Below are 13,135 nucleotides of genomic sequence, written 5' to 3'. Positions count from 1 at the left end.
ATTACATCTCAGATTGAAATTTTAAATTTGAGCAGAATTTCTGAGCTTTTTTTGCCTTGCGCCTTTAATTAATTTTGTATTGAATCTGGGACTGGGCTTTGTTGCCTAAAAATTGGCGAATAAGTTGTATTTTTTTTTTTTATTAGAAATAATTTTAATTCAGTTGGGAGAAATCTGTTTTTATTTGCTTATCCTTGTAACAAAAATACGTACATTATTTGAAATTCCTGTCATTTCTGCAGATCACATGTTAATGAATTGAGAGAAATTCAGTTTCTGATAAGGAAATTTCTTAATACTTAATCAGTATCAAAATTATATATCTTGAGAAAACGCTGATGTTAATTTCTTTTTAATATTCTAAAGAAGGGTTCTGTCCTCTTTTCTCTTGGCGCAGACCCAGTTGGTGAGGGCGACGGGCTTGAGGCCGCTCTTCTTGAACAGCTCCACCGACCTGTAGTTGTCGACGATGACGTGGCAGTGCGGACTGACCCCGGCCCTGCCCAGGGCCCGCGCCTGGTGCCTCAGCGCCGTCAGGGCGTAACCCTTGCGGCGGTGCTCGGGCACCGTCTGCAGGATGCCGAGGCCGCCGTACTCGGACTGCACGATCATGGCGGCCAATTCTTCGGCGCCGTCCTCGTTTCTCACAAACACGCCGCACGAAGGGTTCAACTCGACCATTTTCTCGACGACGCGGCGGTAGTCGGCGCTGTAGTGCGGCCAGTACTTGCACACCGTGTCCACGTGGCTCAAGTCCAGCGGGCCGACGCGCACGTTCGCAGCAAGTCTGCAATTTTTCCAATATTTATTTTCACACGAGTCAAACATATTTGGTGCAATTTAATCATTTATATTTGAGAGAAATCTACTCTTAAAAGTCATGAGCGATGCTTTCAATTGGGAAGCTCAATGTCAGGGAGGAGATATCGATTGGTGACCAAAAAGGTCAAGGTCATCGTGATATTTGTTTAAGAAACGAAGATTTTGGCAACCAAGCCATTTCATTGGTCCGAAAGGTTCCCCCACCACCAAACTCATAATTGCACCAACACATATAATGAGTGGCACATAATTGGAAAGGTCAGGTCAAAAGGAATCGATTGGTGACCAGAAAGATCAAGGTCACCGTAATTTTAGCTGGGAAAACGACGATTAAAGGAATTAAGCGATCTCATTGGTCCAAATACTCCCCCCACCAATACATTCAAAGTGACTCTAACAGATCAAGTGTGACACATCATTGGAAAGGTCAGGTCAAGAGGAATCAATTGGTGGCCAAAAAACTTTGGTTGCAGTCTTGACAACAAAAAAATTATTCAAATAATAATATAGTGTGGTATTTTTTAACTTTTGATTTGTTAAAAGTCTACCAAGATTATTAATTGTCTGATTTTTAGATGCTCAAAATGTCTTTTCAGTGTTTTTTTACTTATTCACTTTAAAGTAGGGATTGCAGTCAATATAACTTACTCGGGAATTTCAATGTTGGCGGCGTCTTCGGCAGAGGCGTAGTGCATGTGGCACGGCACGTACAAATTTCCCGTGTGAAGATTCACTCCAACGGCGCTCAAAATCTCGACGCAAATGGGAATGTGGCGCACGTGCACCCCCGAGAAATGGGAAAACCGATGCCACGGAATCAGCTTGGTCTCGGTCAGCGCCTTTTTCAGTTTCGCGCCGCCCTTCTCCAGGGTGTACAGCGTGCCGAAAACTATCTTTTCGCCCTGTCAAAAACAAAACGTCCAAGTCCGCAGCCTTTTGAAACTGTGAAAAACTCACCAGTCCGTCCACCATGGTGACGACCGTTCCGTCCGACCAGTCGCCGTCCGGACACAAAATGCTCACTTTGATTTCGGGCAACTTTTTCGCCCATTCCGTCTGCTTCTTTATCCAGTTGTAAGGCTGCAACATTAATAATTTGCCTTATTATTATACAATAAAATATTTTATAAAATATTTGTATATCCAGGAAAGAGAGGTTTCAACTCGGAAAAATTCATGCCAGTCTGAAATTTTCACTTTATCTGTTGAGATTTCCTACCTTTGCCTTTCTAAGTAAAAAGTTACCTTTTCTTATGCACATAATTTTTCTATAGTTTGCACAAACATGAAACGAACGCCAGTCAATAGGAAATTTAATGGGCGTTCAAAAAAATACCAGGTTTGCTTAAATAAGAAAATTTGGACGCCAAAAATTTCAATTATTTTAGGAAAGGTCAACTTTTAGTCATTTTTTATTGGTTTCTTTTAGTTCTAGCTCTTCTGGAAATTATTTTAGAGTAAAATATTTGATAAAAAACTGTAACCAAATTTAATTGTGCACACATTTTGTAATTAACATTTTCTTCTAAATCAAAAGTGACCGAAGTTATGAAAGTGGAAAGGTTAAAAAATGAGTTGGAATTTGAGGACCTTCAACCATATTTCTTGTATTTTGTAAGAAGTTTACATTTGATCAATTAATATTGCCCAAATTTTAACGGCTGAGAGGAAATGTTTATAAATTGGCACGATTCTCCCTCAGATCAACATCTCAGGTGAATTTGAGCTTCATAAGTCCGTGTTTAATTTTCACCCATAAGGTTACAACATCAGAAAATATCTCAATTTTTATATTTCTGCATTTATAATTTTTCCCGCTTTGATTTAGTAGAAAATGCGAAACACAAAAAATGTGCAAAATTAAATTATCTTCAAATTTTGCCTGAAATATTTTTCACTAAAATGCTTTTAAGAAGAGCTGACAAAAAGAAACAATAAAAATGGACTTTTTATTCAAACAATAATTTTTGGCACCAAAAATTGTTTAATTCAAGGATACTTGGCGATGTTTTAAAAGCTTATTAAATTTGTTATCCTTTGGCGTTTGACTCTTGTTTGTACAAGCAATAGCAAAATTGCTTAAAAATTTAGAAAAAAATTAAAAATAAAACACGCCACCTTTCATAGGTGTTTTTTTTACGTAGAAAAATTAGAGGAAGACCTAAGAAAATCTAAAAAAAAAAAATATATCTTAATCCTTCTCTCCCCAATGAATGGTGAAAATTTTGATTCCTAGAGACGAAATTCGTAAAAGCAGATAAATTTCGAGGGAATTGAAATTTACCACAGAACTGTCGGGCAGATCCGTGGCCAAAACCTGCAGGAGTTTTTCGACTTGGTCCTCTTTGAGGGGCCGAAGGACGTCCTCGGGCTGCATGACCTGCTCCTCCTCCTCCTCTTCGGCAATCGGCGGCGCTATCGGAACTGAAATGCAATCGGGCCCAAATAAGCAAACGCTGATGTAGCGCTGGAGCTGCTCTTGTGAAACCAGTGCTCGCTGCACGACCGGCTGCACCTTCGCTCCGTCCTGCACCACTCTTATCTCGGTCGGCAAACTTTGGGACATTTAGTCTCACTCTCGGGGCAAATCAAAATAAGCCTCTCGACTGGTCGAAGACGCACGACCGAGTGAATCGAAACGCGCGCGCTATTATTAAACAATCAAGCCTCAAACGAGGCCAACTGCACCTCCCATAATTAATGACCCACATTTGAGTCGAGTGCCGAGATATTTCAGTGCACTCTGCTTCTGTGTCAATGTCGATTAGGCAATTGCATTCAAAATTTAATTTATATACTTGTTGCCATATTATGAGGAGTTTTAAAATAGTCGTTTTTGAACAAGAATAAAAATTTACTTCATTGTATAAAAATATAATTAAAAATAGGAAACTGAATTTCGCTGTTCAAGAAAAAAAAATCTTTTTTTTTATGTAAACTTTCTGATAAAATTTAGGAAGTAATTGAAATGAAATTGAATGGATAAGTAAAAAAGGGGTTGCCTTGTTATTTGTTTTTAACAAATATTTGTGCACCGCTATTGACATACACGTGTCTTATCAGAACTCGATGGCGCCATTTGTCGGGAAATAAATAATCCCTGATGCTAAGATTGCTTATTTAATTCTTATTCATTTTTGTTTGGGGTAAATAGAATTAATAGACACAATTTTTACTTACTTTCAAAGGTTTGATGTAATTATTTGGCCTTTTTCTTTGCACATATTACAAAACGCAACTGTGCCACTTGGCTACTCATAAACGACTCATCTATCAATCTTGCTGCTCTGTCACCTGATGCCCTGTCTCTCTCTCTTCCTCGGCCACGAATGGTGCAGCAAGCACCATCGGTGGCCGCTGGAAGAAGTGCCGAGTTTACCCCGACACTACCGATTTTGCCCTTAGATGAAAGGTGATGCCATGACTGGCTCGGCGCTTATTTCAACATGTTTTCCTCGCCACGACACTAAAAATCGGAATTTGCAACAAAATTTGAAAAAAAGTGGTCATGAAATGTTTAATTATTTGTTATCATTGAAAAAGTCAAATTGTTCAAAATCAAGAAACCAAGGACGAAATAAATTTTGTACAAAAAAAAATCAGTAAAAATTCCAAATCAGCTGATTTTGCATCAAATCGCATGCATGTTTACCTAGCATACCTAGCACACTTGGCATTTTATGTTTTCAAAAAAAAGGTCATTGAACTTAATTTTGAAATCTCACATCAAGTCAGCAGTCGTTTGTAATGTTAATTCATAAAATATTGATTGGAAATTTGAAAATTCACGATCATTTATACTTTTTATAAAAAAATTTATTTTATTTCTAAGCACAAATTTGTCAAGAGATCACTACTTTTCGTATTTGAAATCGCCAAAGTTTTCGCCGACCAACATGGTGTGCGATCCCAACGCAATCAGACTGCCGGTGCTCGTGTTGGTGATTTGCACGTCCATGAAGGCCAGCGACTTTCCCATCTTCTTGGTTTCCGCGTCGATCACGAGCTTGTCGCCCACTTTCGCGGCCCCCAAGTATCTATTTTCGTTTATAAAAATTTGAAAATTTATAGAAAAAAAAATCATCTCTCGATTTGAAGAGAAATTCTTACTGCACTTGAATCCCGATCGAGATCCCGGGCGTGCCTTTTTCGTGGCTCATGAGGGCGAGGGTGGACACGCCGTCGACCAGCGCGTCGGTCATTCCTCCGTGCAGGGTGTTGCCCCGGTTCGTGTGCTGCTTTTCCACCATCATTTCCGCCACGCATTTCCCTTGACCGGCCGAAACGATTTGCAGCTGCAATTTGATTCGCACCAATTTGTCTCGTCCGCCCAAATTGAGATTTCGTTTCAATTCATCAAATTAATATAAAATTTGCAACATTAAATTCGGTAAAACTTTAAGTGGGAGAATTTTCGGAATTTTCTTTTTGTATGATTGAATAAATTTTTCTGTTTTGGTTAAGATCCTAAATTAATTAATAAAAAAAACCTTTTCCAACACTTGGTCGAATCCTCGACGGTCAATCACAAATTTTAGGACCCCCTTCACGTACTTCAGCGGATTTGCTGCCATTTTCAAAACTTTCGTAAGCAAATTGACCACCCCTATAAAATATGCAACTGGTGGATTTTTCGGCAACACTTGATTTAATATATGCGAGGGGCTTGGAGATAAGATAAATCCGATTTTGACGTCATTGGAAAAACCCAAAATGAAACGAAAGTAGGAAATCGCTATCGCGTGCAAATGTTAAGTACTCCAATTGCAAAAACATTACGTGGTACAGGTGAGAGATTTTGATGGCGCCAAATTCTTTAAAGTATAACATTTTATAAAAAAAATTAATTCGGAGAACCAGGAATTTCCAGAAAATTAAATAATTCCCAAATTCTCTCTTATTCATAACATTAAACAATGAACAAAATTCCCCCCCCTTTTTTTTTAATAATTAGCATTTAAGGATCCTCCCTGGCTATAACATGGTTTTTTGCCCTAGAACTAGATCTTCTCAATGTTCATATTAAAATTTTTTTCATTTTTTCAATCGTCATTTTAAATATTGGATTTTCCTGATTATTGCGAACCGTATTTCTGGAAATTTACACTAATCTCTACTTAAATAATATTGCTAGATTTATTTTTAAGCACTTTACTATGCGGAAAACTTTTGCCGTTCTCAAAATTACTCCTTATCTATTCGTCTACAAAATTTCTATTTTTGCAACAAACAATCTAATTTAACGCACGTGTGACCTGATTAGCAAACTTAATCTATCATTTATAGAATTCATTGGCAAGTTACGTAAGTAGAAATTCGGACCTGCAATTAGCGTCGATCGCGAATTTAATCGCAAATGTTATTTTGACTTTTTTATCTTTGAAAAGCCACTTGAAAGCAAGGGACGTTTGCCTGATTAAAACTGCACGTTCGATCAAAATAACTTAATCAGCATGATCAGAAATTGATATCAGATTTTACGTAAAAGGGGTTTTATCTGAAGTGAGACTTTTCGAGAGATTTATTTTTATAATTTTTTAGTTTTAATTAGAGTTTTTCGTAAAAATAAATTAAATAATCTCAACATTCGACTACACCGAAGACTGTTTCACAAGAGCAGCGAAAGTAACAAAATTTTGCTTTTGAATTCACATCATTTGTTGGGTTTTTCGTATTGAAAACTACCCAAGTTCTCGCCGACGAATTTGGTGTGCGTCCCCGTGGCGATCACGGCTCCGGTGGCCGCGTTCGTGATTTGCACGTCGAGAAACGCCAGCGAGTTTCCAGCCTTTTTCGTAATCGCGTCGATCGTGATCTTGTCCCCTTCCTTCGCCGCCTTCAAATATCTAAAAACCGCAGATTTGAAAGAAAAAAAAAAATAGTAAAATCTGCAATGTGAAAAAAAAGCTCCTTACGAAACGTGAATGTCGACAGACACGCCAGGCACGCCCTTGTCGTGGGTCATGAGGGCGAGGGTGGAAATGCCGTCGACGAGGGTGGCGGTCAGGCCTCCGTGCAAGGTGCCGCCCTTGTTTTCGTGCTCCTTGCCCACCACCATTTCGGCCACGCACTTTCCTTGGCCAGCGGAAACTATTGTGACCTGCCAGGGTCAAATCGCGGTTCATATTTTGTGTTTTACATTCAAAACAATTTTATGTTAATCTTTTATTAATCTAAAACAGATATTAAAGAGGTGCAGTAAAAATTTTGATTATTAATCGGCATAAATTAAAAAAAAAATATGCAACAATGAATAGGCACAATTTTTGCTTCCGTTGCTTCTTTCATACACAGCAATAAGACTGAAGTTCAATGGAAACGAAGATATGAATCAATTGAGATAAGCCAAATAATCAAATAAAAAACCCCTGCAGATTTGCGATGTAGGCTTTCCGCTTCACTCGTGCATCATGCTGGTTGCATGCCTCTTCCATCTTCCATTCCAGTTTATGAAAAACAAACATTCAGAGAAAAAAGTGCATAATTTTTAAAAATTATTTAAAAACAAAATGTTTCCTTCTTTTTACCCCTTTTTACATAGAAAAGGACGCAAACCAGCGCAACAATTATTTTGAAAGTAAAAATCATTGTTGAGGAAAAAGTATCTTAAAAAATAATAAATAAATAAAAAGCGAAAATTATATATAAAATTAGAATTATTTGTTTTTACCTTGTCCATAACTCGATCAAATCCTCGAGCGTCGATCAAATATTTTAACACATCCCTGACCAGCTTAAGAGAATTCCCAGCCATTATCTCCCTTTGTGGCAATCTCTAATTAAAATTTCTGCCCGAGCAAAAAATTTTCAATCGGCCGGCAGGATAAAAAGGAAAACAGTCCTCATTCTCAAATCATATGTATCTAGATAGCAAGATAGTGATCCAGTGTTGCCAACTTGCACATTAAATAATACAGTTAGAAACATCAAATAACCCTGAACATTATTTAGGTGGAAACGTAATTTTTTTCTCAATTCAAGCGTTTTAGTACCAAAGTTCTTAAAATTTAAGATGGATTTAAGCAAAATCAGATAAAAAGATAACGCGACCAAATTAACAAGCGGCAAAGAATACAACTTTTAAACTTGTGGCGCGCTTTTCTATTCGCTGATTGGCTGTTGAGCGGCATGAAGCTCTCCCATTGGCTGCCGAAAGGAAGGCATGGTTTTCCTCCAATCAGCGTCCTCCGAGAAAACCAAAACACAAGCACGACGCATCGTCCTTTTTTGCCAGTTTTTATCGGGAAATAACCTTAAAACCTTTTTCAGAGCCACAATCCATGAGTCTAGACAGCTAACTAAGCTCCTTTGAGTCAGACAACATGTCCCGACACAGAGACGTCCGCAGTCTCAACTATTCGGACGGTAAGATTCGAGTCTTGTTTGTTGCTCCATCGTTGATTTGTGCGATTTTTGCAGAGTGCGATGGCTATGACGATGTTTACGGCCACTCGGTCGAGGACGACTACAGCATTTCGCCCAGCGTCGGTCAGTTTGTCCGAGTTTGTCCCGGAATTATGATTTAATTTAAACTGATTTCGCAGAGCAATTCATGTTCGACCGGTCGAGGCAGTCGGAAATGTCTGCGTTCATCAAGGACAAGGACGGCATAGCTGAGGAAGACGAGGACGCCGAGGAAGGCCACGAGCAGTCTTTGTCTCCGCAAACCAGGCCTCGGCTGAACGAATTGGACGAGGCGCGTCTGCAGTCGTGTCTCGATGAAATTCGCAATGTCATCGGCGAGTCCACTCCGGAGCGGTTGCTCATCGACACCATTGTCAAGAATGGTTTTGACCTGCACCGATCGCTGGACGCGGTGCTCAACTCGACTGCTGGAAAAGGTCTGCAGATTTTGGCTCAAATAATTCTGTCTAATTTTTAATTGTTTTGTAGCTTCAAAGACTGCAGCTGCTGAACCTAGAGAAAAAGGTGATTATCAAATTAAAAGTCTTTTTAATTATTAAAAATTCAAGATTTAAAAATTAAACAAACATTATTTTGTTCCATGTTGATGCTCGGTTCTGTTCTTGATTGGCAAGGTAAGATTCAGTTTCAAAATCCAATCAAAATTTGGTCTGCGGCCACCTTTTGATCTCTCCTCGTCTGCACCTTCTTCGATTGACCTGAGTGCCGCCCTCGTACCTCCCATGACCAATTTGGCCCTTTTGCCTCCACCACCTCCCATGGACTTTACCCTGGCCGCAGGCGACATTGACCTGTCCTCCGCCCTGGTCGGCCCGCCGCCGCCGACCCTTCTTGACCTGCCTCCCCCTCCCTCCTTTGGACTTGCCAGGGTTGATTTGACTGCCAAGGAGAACAATGTGCCTGTCAAGATCAAAGCCCGAAAAGCCGCCCACTGCTATGACCTCGAACTTGACCTGGTCAAACAAAAAGCAGACTCTCTGCTGGGCCTTGGGTCAAACCTCCTGACCCGGAGGTCGTCGAACCTGGGCACGATCATTTGCAGAAAGTGGCTGCGCAAATTCATTCCGGTCTACTTGGACCCCTACCCAGTCAAATCGTCCATCCCCCGCTTCGGCTTCAATTCTCCCTCCCCTGACGACAAGGTGTTGAGATCACTGAACAAAAAGTTTTAGCTTTGACTTGTAATTTATAAATTAAATAAGCATTTTACTTTACAAATAAACTGCGGTAATTATTTCTGCTTGTTTTTTTTTTTTTTTAATATTGTTATTATTTTAAAACGTTTGGTAAGTTCAATTGTTCCAAAAAGTGGATGAATAACCAACGAATTGAAATTTCAGTTCTGCCTTCGAAACCAGATCTCGGTATTGATGCAGTGCCTCTGATGACGTCCACTCCTGAACCTGTAAAAGTCGCCAAGGCCAAAACCTTGAACATAACCAAGGGTTTTGAAGTCACACCCAAGTCTGGTAATTAAATCTTTTCGTTTAAAAAAATTAAAATCGCTAAATTAATAACTTTCAGGCCAGAAAGACGGAAGCTTGAGGGTGGAGCCGATGGAAACTTCGCCCAGGTCCCAATCCCCCCTTTCGGACGTGGCCGCCGAAAAGGAAGCGGCTCTGGCCAAGTAAGCAATTAATTTATCCTGAAAGCAAATTTTACTTGTAAATTTGCAGACACAGAGAGCTTCGAGGGGAGGCTGCCGTCGCTCGGTACAACGAGGAGCGCTCGGGAATCAAACCTCTTCTGCACATGGTCGTCATCGGCCACGTCGACGCAGGAAAAAGCACCCTGATGGGCCACCTTCTGTACGACCTTGGGCAGGTCAACCAGCGGACGATGCACAAGTACGAGCAGGAGAGCAAAAAACTCGGAAAGCAATCCTTCATGTACGCCTGGATCTTGGACGAAACTGGAGAAGAGAGGTTTGCAATTTTGCTTTTAATCTTTGCTTCTTCATGAAAAAACTTGGATTGCAGAACTCGAGGAATCACAATGGACATTGGACAGTCCAGATTCGAGACGCCAACCAAAAGCGTTCTCATCTTGGACGCTCCCGGACACAAGGATTTCATTCCGAACATGATCAGTGGAGCGACTCAAGCAGACGCGGCAGTTTTAGTTGTCGATGCTGGACGGGGCGAGTTCGAGTCTGGTTTCGAAAGTGGCGGACAAACCAGGGAGCACGCTTTGCTCGTCAGATCATTGGGTTTGCTTTTTTATTCTAAAATGATAAATTAATACAAAATGTTATTGCAGGGGTGAGCCAGCTAGTGGTGGTTGTCAACAAACTAGACACGGTCAGCTGGGATCAGACGAGGTTTTTGGAAATCGCAAACAAGCTCGGCGCCTTTCTCAGACAGGCTGGTTATCGAGACACTGACGTCAGTTTTGTTCCCTGCAGCGGTCTTTCGGGTGAAAATCTGACTAAATCTCCCACCGAGGACGCTCTTCTCAAGTGGTACCACGGACCTTGTTTGGTCGAAGCAATTGGTACATTTTTTTTTTAAATAAATTTTTTCATAATTTTAATTGTAATGCTTTTCAGACAAATTCAAAATCCCAGAAAGGCCCATTTCCAAGTCATTCAGGCTTTCGATAAATGACATTTTCAAAGGAACTGGAACCGGATTCTGCGTGAGTGGGCGGGTCGAGTGTGGTTCCATTCAGGTGGGGGACAAAGTGCTGGTGCAGCCCCAAGGAGAGCAGGCCTTTGTCAAGGGTAACTGAATTTTTTAATAATTGTTACCAGAAAAAATTTCATTGTTTTTTTAAAAAAAAAGGTCTGACTTTGGAGGAAATGCCGTGCCAAGTTGCATTTGCGGGCGATCAGGTGACCGTCACCCTATCTGGCATCGACATGCAGAATGTCTGTCTGGGCTACATTCTGTGTGATCCGCTGCACCCCATTCCTGCCACCTCTCGAATCGAAGCAAGAATCGTTCTGTTCAATCTGCAGTTCCCTATTACTCAAGGCTTCCCTGTAAATGATCAAATTGTTGATCTTTCCTTTATAAAAAAATCGTTTTTTCAGGTTTTCTTCCACTCGCAGTCGCTTGTCGAGCAGGCGGTGGTCACAAAACTGATTTCTCAGTTGAATCGAGGCTCTGGCGAAGTGATCAAGCGTCACCCTCGTTGTCTACCCAAGAACACGAGCGCCGTTGTCGAAATCACCCTAAATCGACCTGTCGGACTCGAGCTTTACAGGGACGTCAAGGAGCTGGGAAGGTTTATGTTGAGGTCGTCGGGAGTGACCATAGCGGCTGGATTAGTCAATAAGGTTTGATTTGCAATTTCATTGATACTACTTAAAATTTTGAAATAGATTTACTAACGGATTCAAAGGACTGACAGACTGGTACTAGGACTACTTACGGAAAACTGATGTAAAACTATCATTTTTCTTTTTTACTTAATTTGGAAAATAAATTGGGAGTATAAAGCATGATTATTTATTTACTTTAGAAAAAAACCACTGCCTCGTTTTGTTTTGTAAAATAATATTTTATTTTCACATCAACAAGTGAAATGCAGGTCACTGAATTAATCAACTTTAAAATATATCTCTGCATTTCCTAAGACTAGATAATTTAAACTGAAATTAACATATGGAATAATTTTGATTGTTCTTTGGTTGAGTTAATTAGTCTCGTCCTGGGTAGTATTGTTCAATGTGGGTCACAATCTCCTTGGCCAGCTCAATCGAACTGGCGCACAGACAGCGTCGACTCATCACGTCAAATTCGCCTCCTATAATAATCACACCATTTTGATGGTTATTTCTTGATTTATTAATAAAAGTTACCAGCAGGGTCAATGACCACTCCACCGGCCTCCCGAACAATCAAGTCCCCGGCAGCAATGTCCCAAGCGTGGATGCCGAACTCAATGTACGAGTCGGACGCACCCATGGCGACCATTGCCATGTTCAAGGCTGCGGACCCGAGGCAGCGAATCCTGAATTACTCAAGTTTATTATAACAGAAAGTCAATATTATCATTGTTACCCGTGAGCCAAAGGGACGAGGGTGTTGACATTTTTCAAGACGACCTTCATTTTTTCCGGGTCTCTGCTTGTTCCGACCTCGTAGCTCAACAGTGCTTTGGATAGGTCTGGAAATTTCCTCATTTTTTAATTATTTGATTTCATCTTTTTGTAATAATTGCCACCTTTGACCGCCGAGACCTGGATCTTTTTTCCATTAAGAAGGGCGCCCTGACCCTTCCGAGCTTCGAAAAATTGGCCCAGAACCGGATTGGTGATGATTCCGATCTCGGGAACTTTGTTGACGAGAAGGGCGATGGAAATGCAGACGTGAGGAAAAGAGTGCACAAAATTCATGGTGCCGTCGACAGGGTCAATGATCCAGGTTGGCGCGTCGGTCAGTTCATTCTTCTGGCCGTCGGCTGTCGATTCTTCTCCTATGAACCTAGCAATAACAATTAAATGTAATTTTTTAATTAAAATAATAAATTTTACTTGTGGTCAGGAAACTTTGCTCGCAACCCTGATATGAGCAGTTTTTCCACTTGCTGGTCCGTTTCTGTCACAAGGTCAACCTCGCAGCTCTTGTGCTGTACCTCCTTTGCGGAATTTATTCCATTCCTAATGAGCTGTCAAATTATACAATTATTATATGCTTAATGGTTTCTAGTGAGATGGGAGGGCAAACCTCTTCGGCAGTTTTGACAAGTTCCAATACGACCGAATAACAGAGATCGAGGTCAATGCCGCCGCTCATGTTGCTCTTCTTTCCAGTGTCGACTCCGCAAATGCAAAATTCCAACTGACTAACAACTCTATTTCATGAGCGCTCAACCTCGGTTTGCAAATTCAATTTGAACTGGCCCCGTTCGGCCGAGCAATGACAATAGGACGGACACACCC

At 40.7% G+C, this 13,135-nt stretch overlaps 4 protein-coding genes across 6 annotated transcripts; 1 reads left to right on the top strand and 3 right to left on the bottom strand.

Moving 5' to 3' along the window:
• Nucleotides 1-163: 163 nt before the first annotated feature.
• LOC132197311 (uncharacterized) lies at nt 164-7,697 on the bottom strand. The gene is made up of 7 exons (XM_059620530.1): nt 7,493-7,697; nt 6,738-6,922; nt 6,508-6,668; nt 3,107-3,246; nt 1,780-1,902; nt 1,471-1,724; nt 164-787 (listed from the first exon to the last, which is right to left on the bottom strand). The coding sequence occupies exons 1-7, from the start codon at nt 7,574-7,576 to the stop codon at nt 361-363; spliced, it is 1,374 nt and encodes a 457-aa protein (XP_059476513.1). The 5' UTR covers nt 7,577-7,697; the 3' UTR covers nt 164-360.
• On the bottom strand, nt 4,598-5,467 carry LOC132197312 (acyl-coenzyme A thioesterase 13-like). The gene is made up of 3 exons (XM_059620532.1): nt 5,313-5,467; nt 4,933-5,117; nt 4,598-4,859 (listed from the first exon to the last, which is right to left on the bottom strand). The coding sequence occupies exons 1-3, from the start codon at nt 5,394-5,396 to the stop codon at nt 4,676-4,678; spliced, it is 453 nt and encodes a 150-aa protein (XP_059476515.1). The 5' UTR covers nt 5,397-5,467; the 3' UTR covers nt 4,598-4,675.
• Nucleotides 7,698-7,991: 294 nt separating the features above from the next.
• Nucleotides 7,992-11,695, top strand: LOC132196512 (protein HBS1). Of its 3 annotated transcripts, XM_059619225.1 has the most exons (14): nt 7,992-8,187; nt 8,242-8,310; nt 8,367-8,663; nt 8,716-8,751; nt 8,796-8,861; nt 9,588-9,716; nt 9,772-9,874; nt 9,924-10,172; nt 10,227-10,456; nt 10,507-10,740; nt 10,796-10,969; nt 11,031-11,230; nt 11,282-11,527; nt 11,573-11,695. In XM_059619225.1, exons 1-14 carry the CDS (start codon nt 8,145-8,147, stop codon nt 11,579-11,581), a joined length of 2,085 nt encoding a protein of 694 aa, XP_059475208.1. In that variant the 5' UTR covers nt 7,992-8,144; the 3' UTR covers nt 11,582-11,695. The 3 variants fall into 3 exon arrangements, with proteins under 3 accessions (XP_059475208.1, XP_059475209.1, XP_059475210.1); XM_059619226.1 differs by lacking the exon at nt 11,573-11,695 and having other exon boundaries at nt 11,282-11,533; XM_059619227.1 differs by lacking the exon at nt 8,796-8,861 and having other exon boundaries at nt 7,993-8,187.
• Nucleotides 11,696-11,740: 45 nt separating this feature from the next.
• On the bottom strand, nt 11,741-13,126 carry LOC132197060 (inositol monophosphatase 1). The gene is made up of 6 exons (XM_059620105.1): nt 12,921-13,126; nt 12,728-12,861; nt 12,418-12,677; nt 12,255-12,360; nt 12,053-12,204; nt 11,741-11,997 (listed from the first exon to the last, which is right to left on the bottom strand). The coding sequence occupies exons 1-6, from the start codon at nt 12,987-12,989 to the stop codon at nt 11,891-11,893; spliced, it is 828 nt and encodes a 275-aa protein (XP_059476088.1). The 5' UTR covers nt 12,990-13,126; the 3' UTR covers nt 11,741-11,890.
• Between the last annotated feature and the right edge of the window lie 9 nt (nt 13,127-13,135).

This window comes from Neocloeon triangulifer, unplaced genomic scaffold (genome assembly GCF_031216515.1).
Source record: "Neocloeon triangulifer isolate White Clay Creek 2 clone unplaced genomic scaffold, ASM3121651v1 ptg000012l, whole genome shotgun sequence".
NCBI classification, from domain to species: Eukaryota; Metazoa; Arthropoda; class Insecta; order Ephemeroptera; family Baetidae; genus Neocloeon; species Neocloeon triangulifer.
Note: the sequence above shows the minus strand (reverse complement) of the source record. Positions and strands in the feature narration are given on the sequence as shown.

Bases quoted from the DNA above. Each gene is read 5' to 3' on its own strand.
- LOC132197312 (XM_059620532.1), bottom strand. From the start codon at position 5,396: ATGGCAGCAAATCCGCTGAAGTACGTGAAGGGGGTCCTAAAATTTGTG. The intron at 5,118-5,312 runs GTTTTTTTTATT...ATCAAATTGCAG, and splicing joins TCGACCAAGTGTTGGAAAAG to CTGCAAATCGTTTCGGCCGG. The intron at 4,860-4,932 runs GTAAGAATTTCT...AAACGAAAATAG, and splicing joins TCGATCGGGATTCAAGTGCA to ATACTTGGGGGCCGCGAAAG.
- LOC132197311 (XM_059620530.1), bottom strand. From the start codon at position 7,576: ATGGCTGGGAATTCTCTTAAGCTGGTCAGGGATGTGTTAAAATATTTG. The intron at 6,669-6,737 runs GTAAGGAGCTTT...TGCGGTTTTTAG, and splicing joins TCTGTCGACATTCACGTTTC to ATATTTGAAGGCGGCGAAGG. The intron at 1,725-1,779 runs GTGAGTTTTTCA...TGTTTTTGACAG, and splicing joins TCACCATGGTGGACGGACTG to GGCGAAAAGATAGTTTTCGG.
- LOC132197060 (XM_059620105.1), bottom strand. From the start codon at position 12,989: ATGAGCGGCGGCATTGACCTCGATCTCTGTTATTCGGTCGTATTGGAA. The intron at 12,361-12,417 runs GTGGCAATTATT...GGAAATTTCCAG, and splicing joins CCAGGTCTCGGCGGTCAAAG to ACCTATCCAAAGCACTGTTG. The intron at 11,998-12,052 runs GTAACTTTTATT...TGATTATTATAG, and splicing joins AGTGGTCATTGACCCTGCTG to GAGGCGAATTTGACGTGATG.
- LOC132196512 (XM_059619225.1), top strand. From the start codon at position 8,145: ATGTCCCGACACAGAGACGTCCGCAGTCTCAACTATTCGGACG. The intron at 8,188-8,241 runs GTAAGATTCGAG...CGATTTTTGCAG, and splicing joins CAGTCTCAACTATTCGGACG to AGTGCGATGGCTATGACGAT. The intron at 11,231-11,281 runs GTAAATGATCAA...TCGTTTTTTCAG, and splicing joins CTATTACTCAAGGCTTCCCT to GTTTTCTTCCACTCGCAGTC.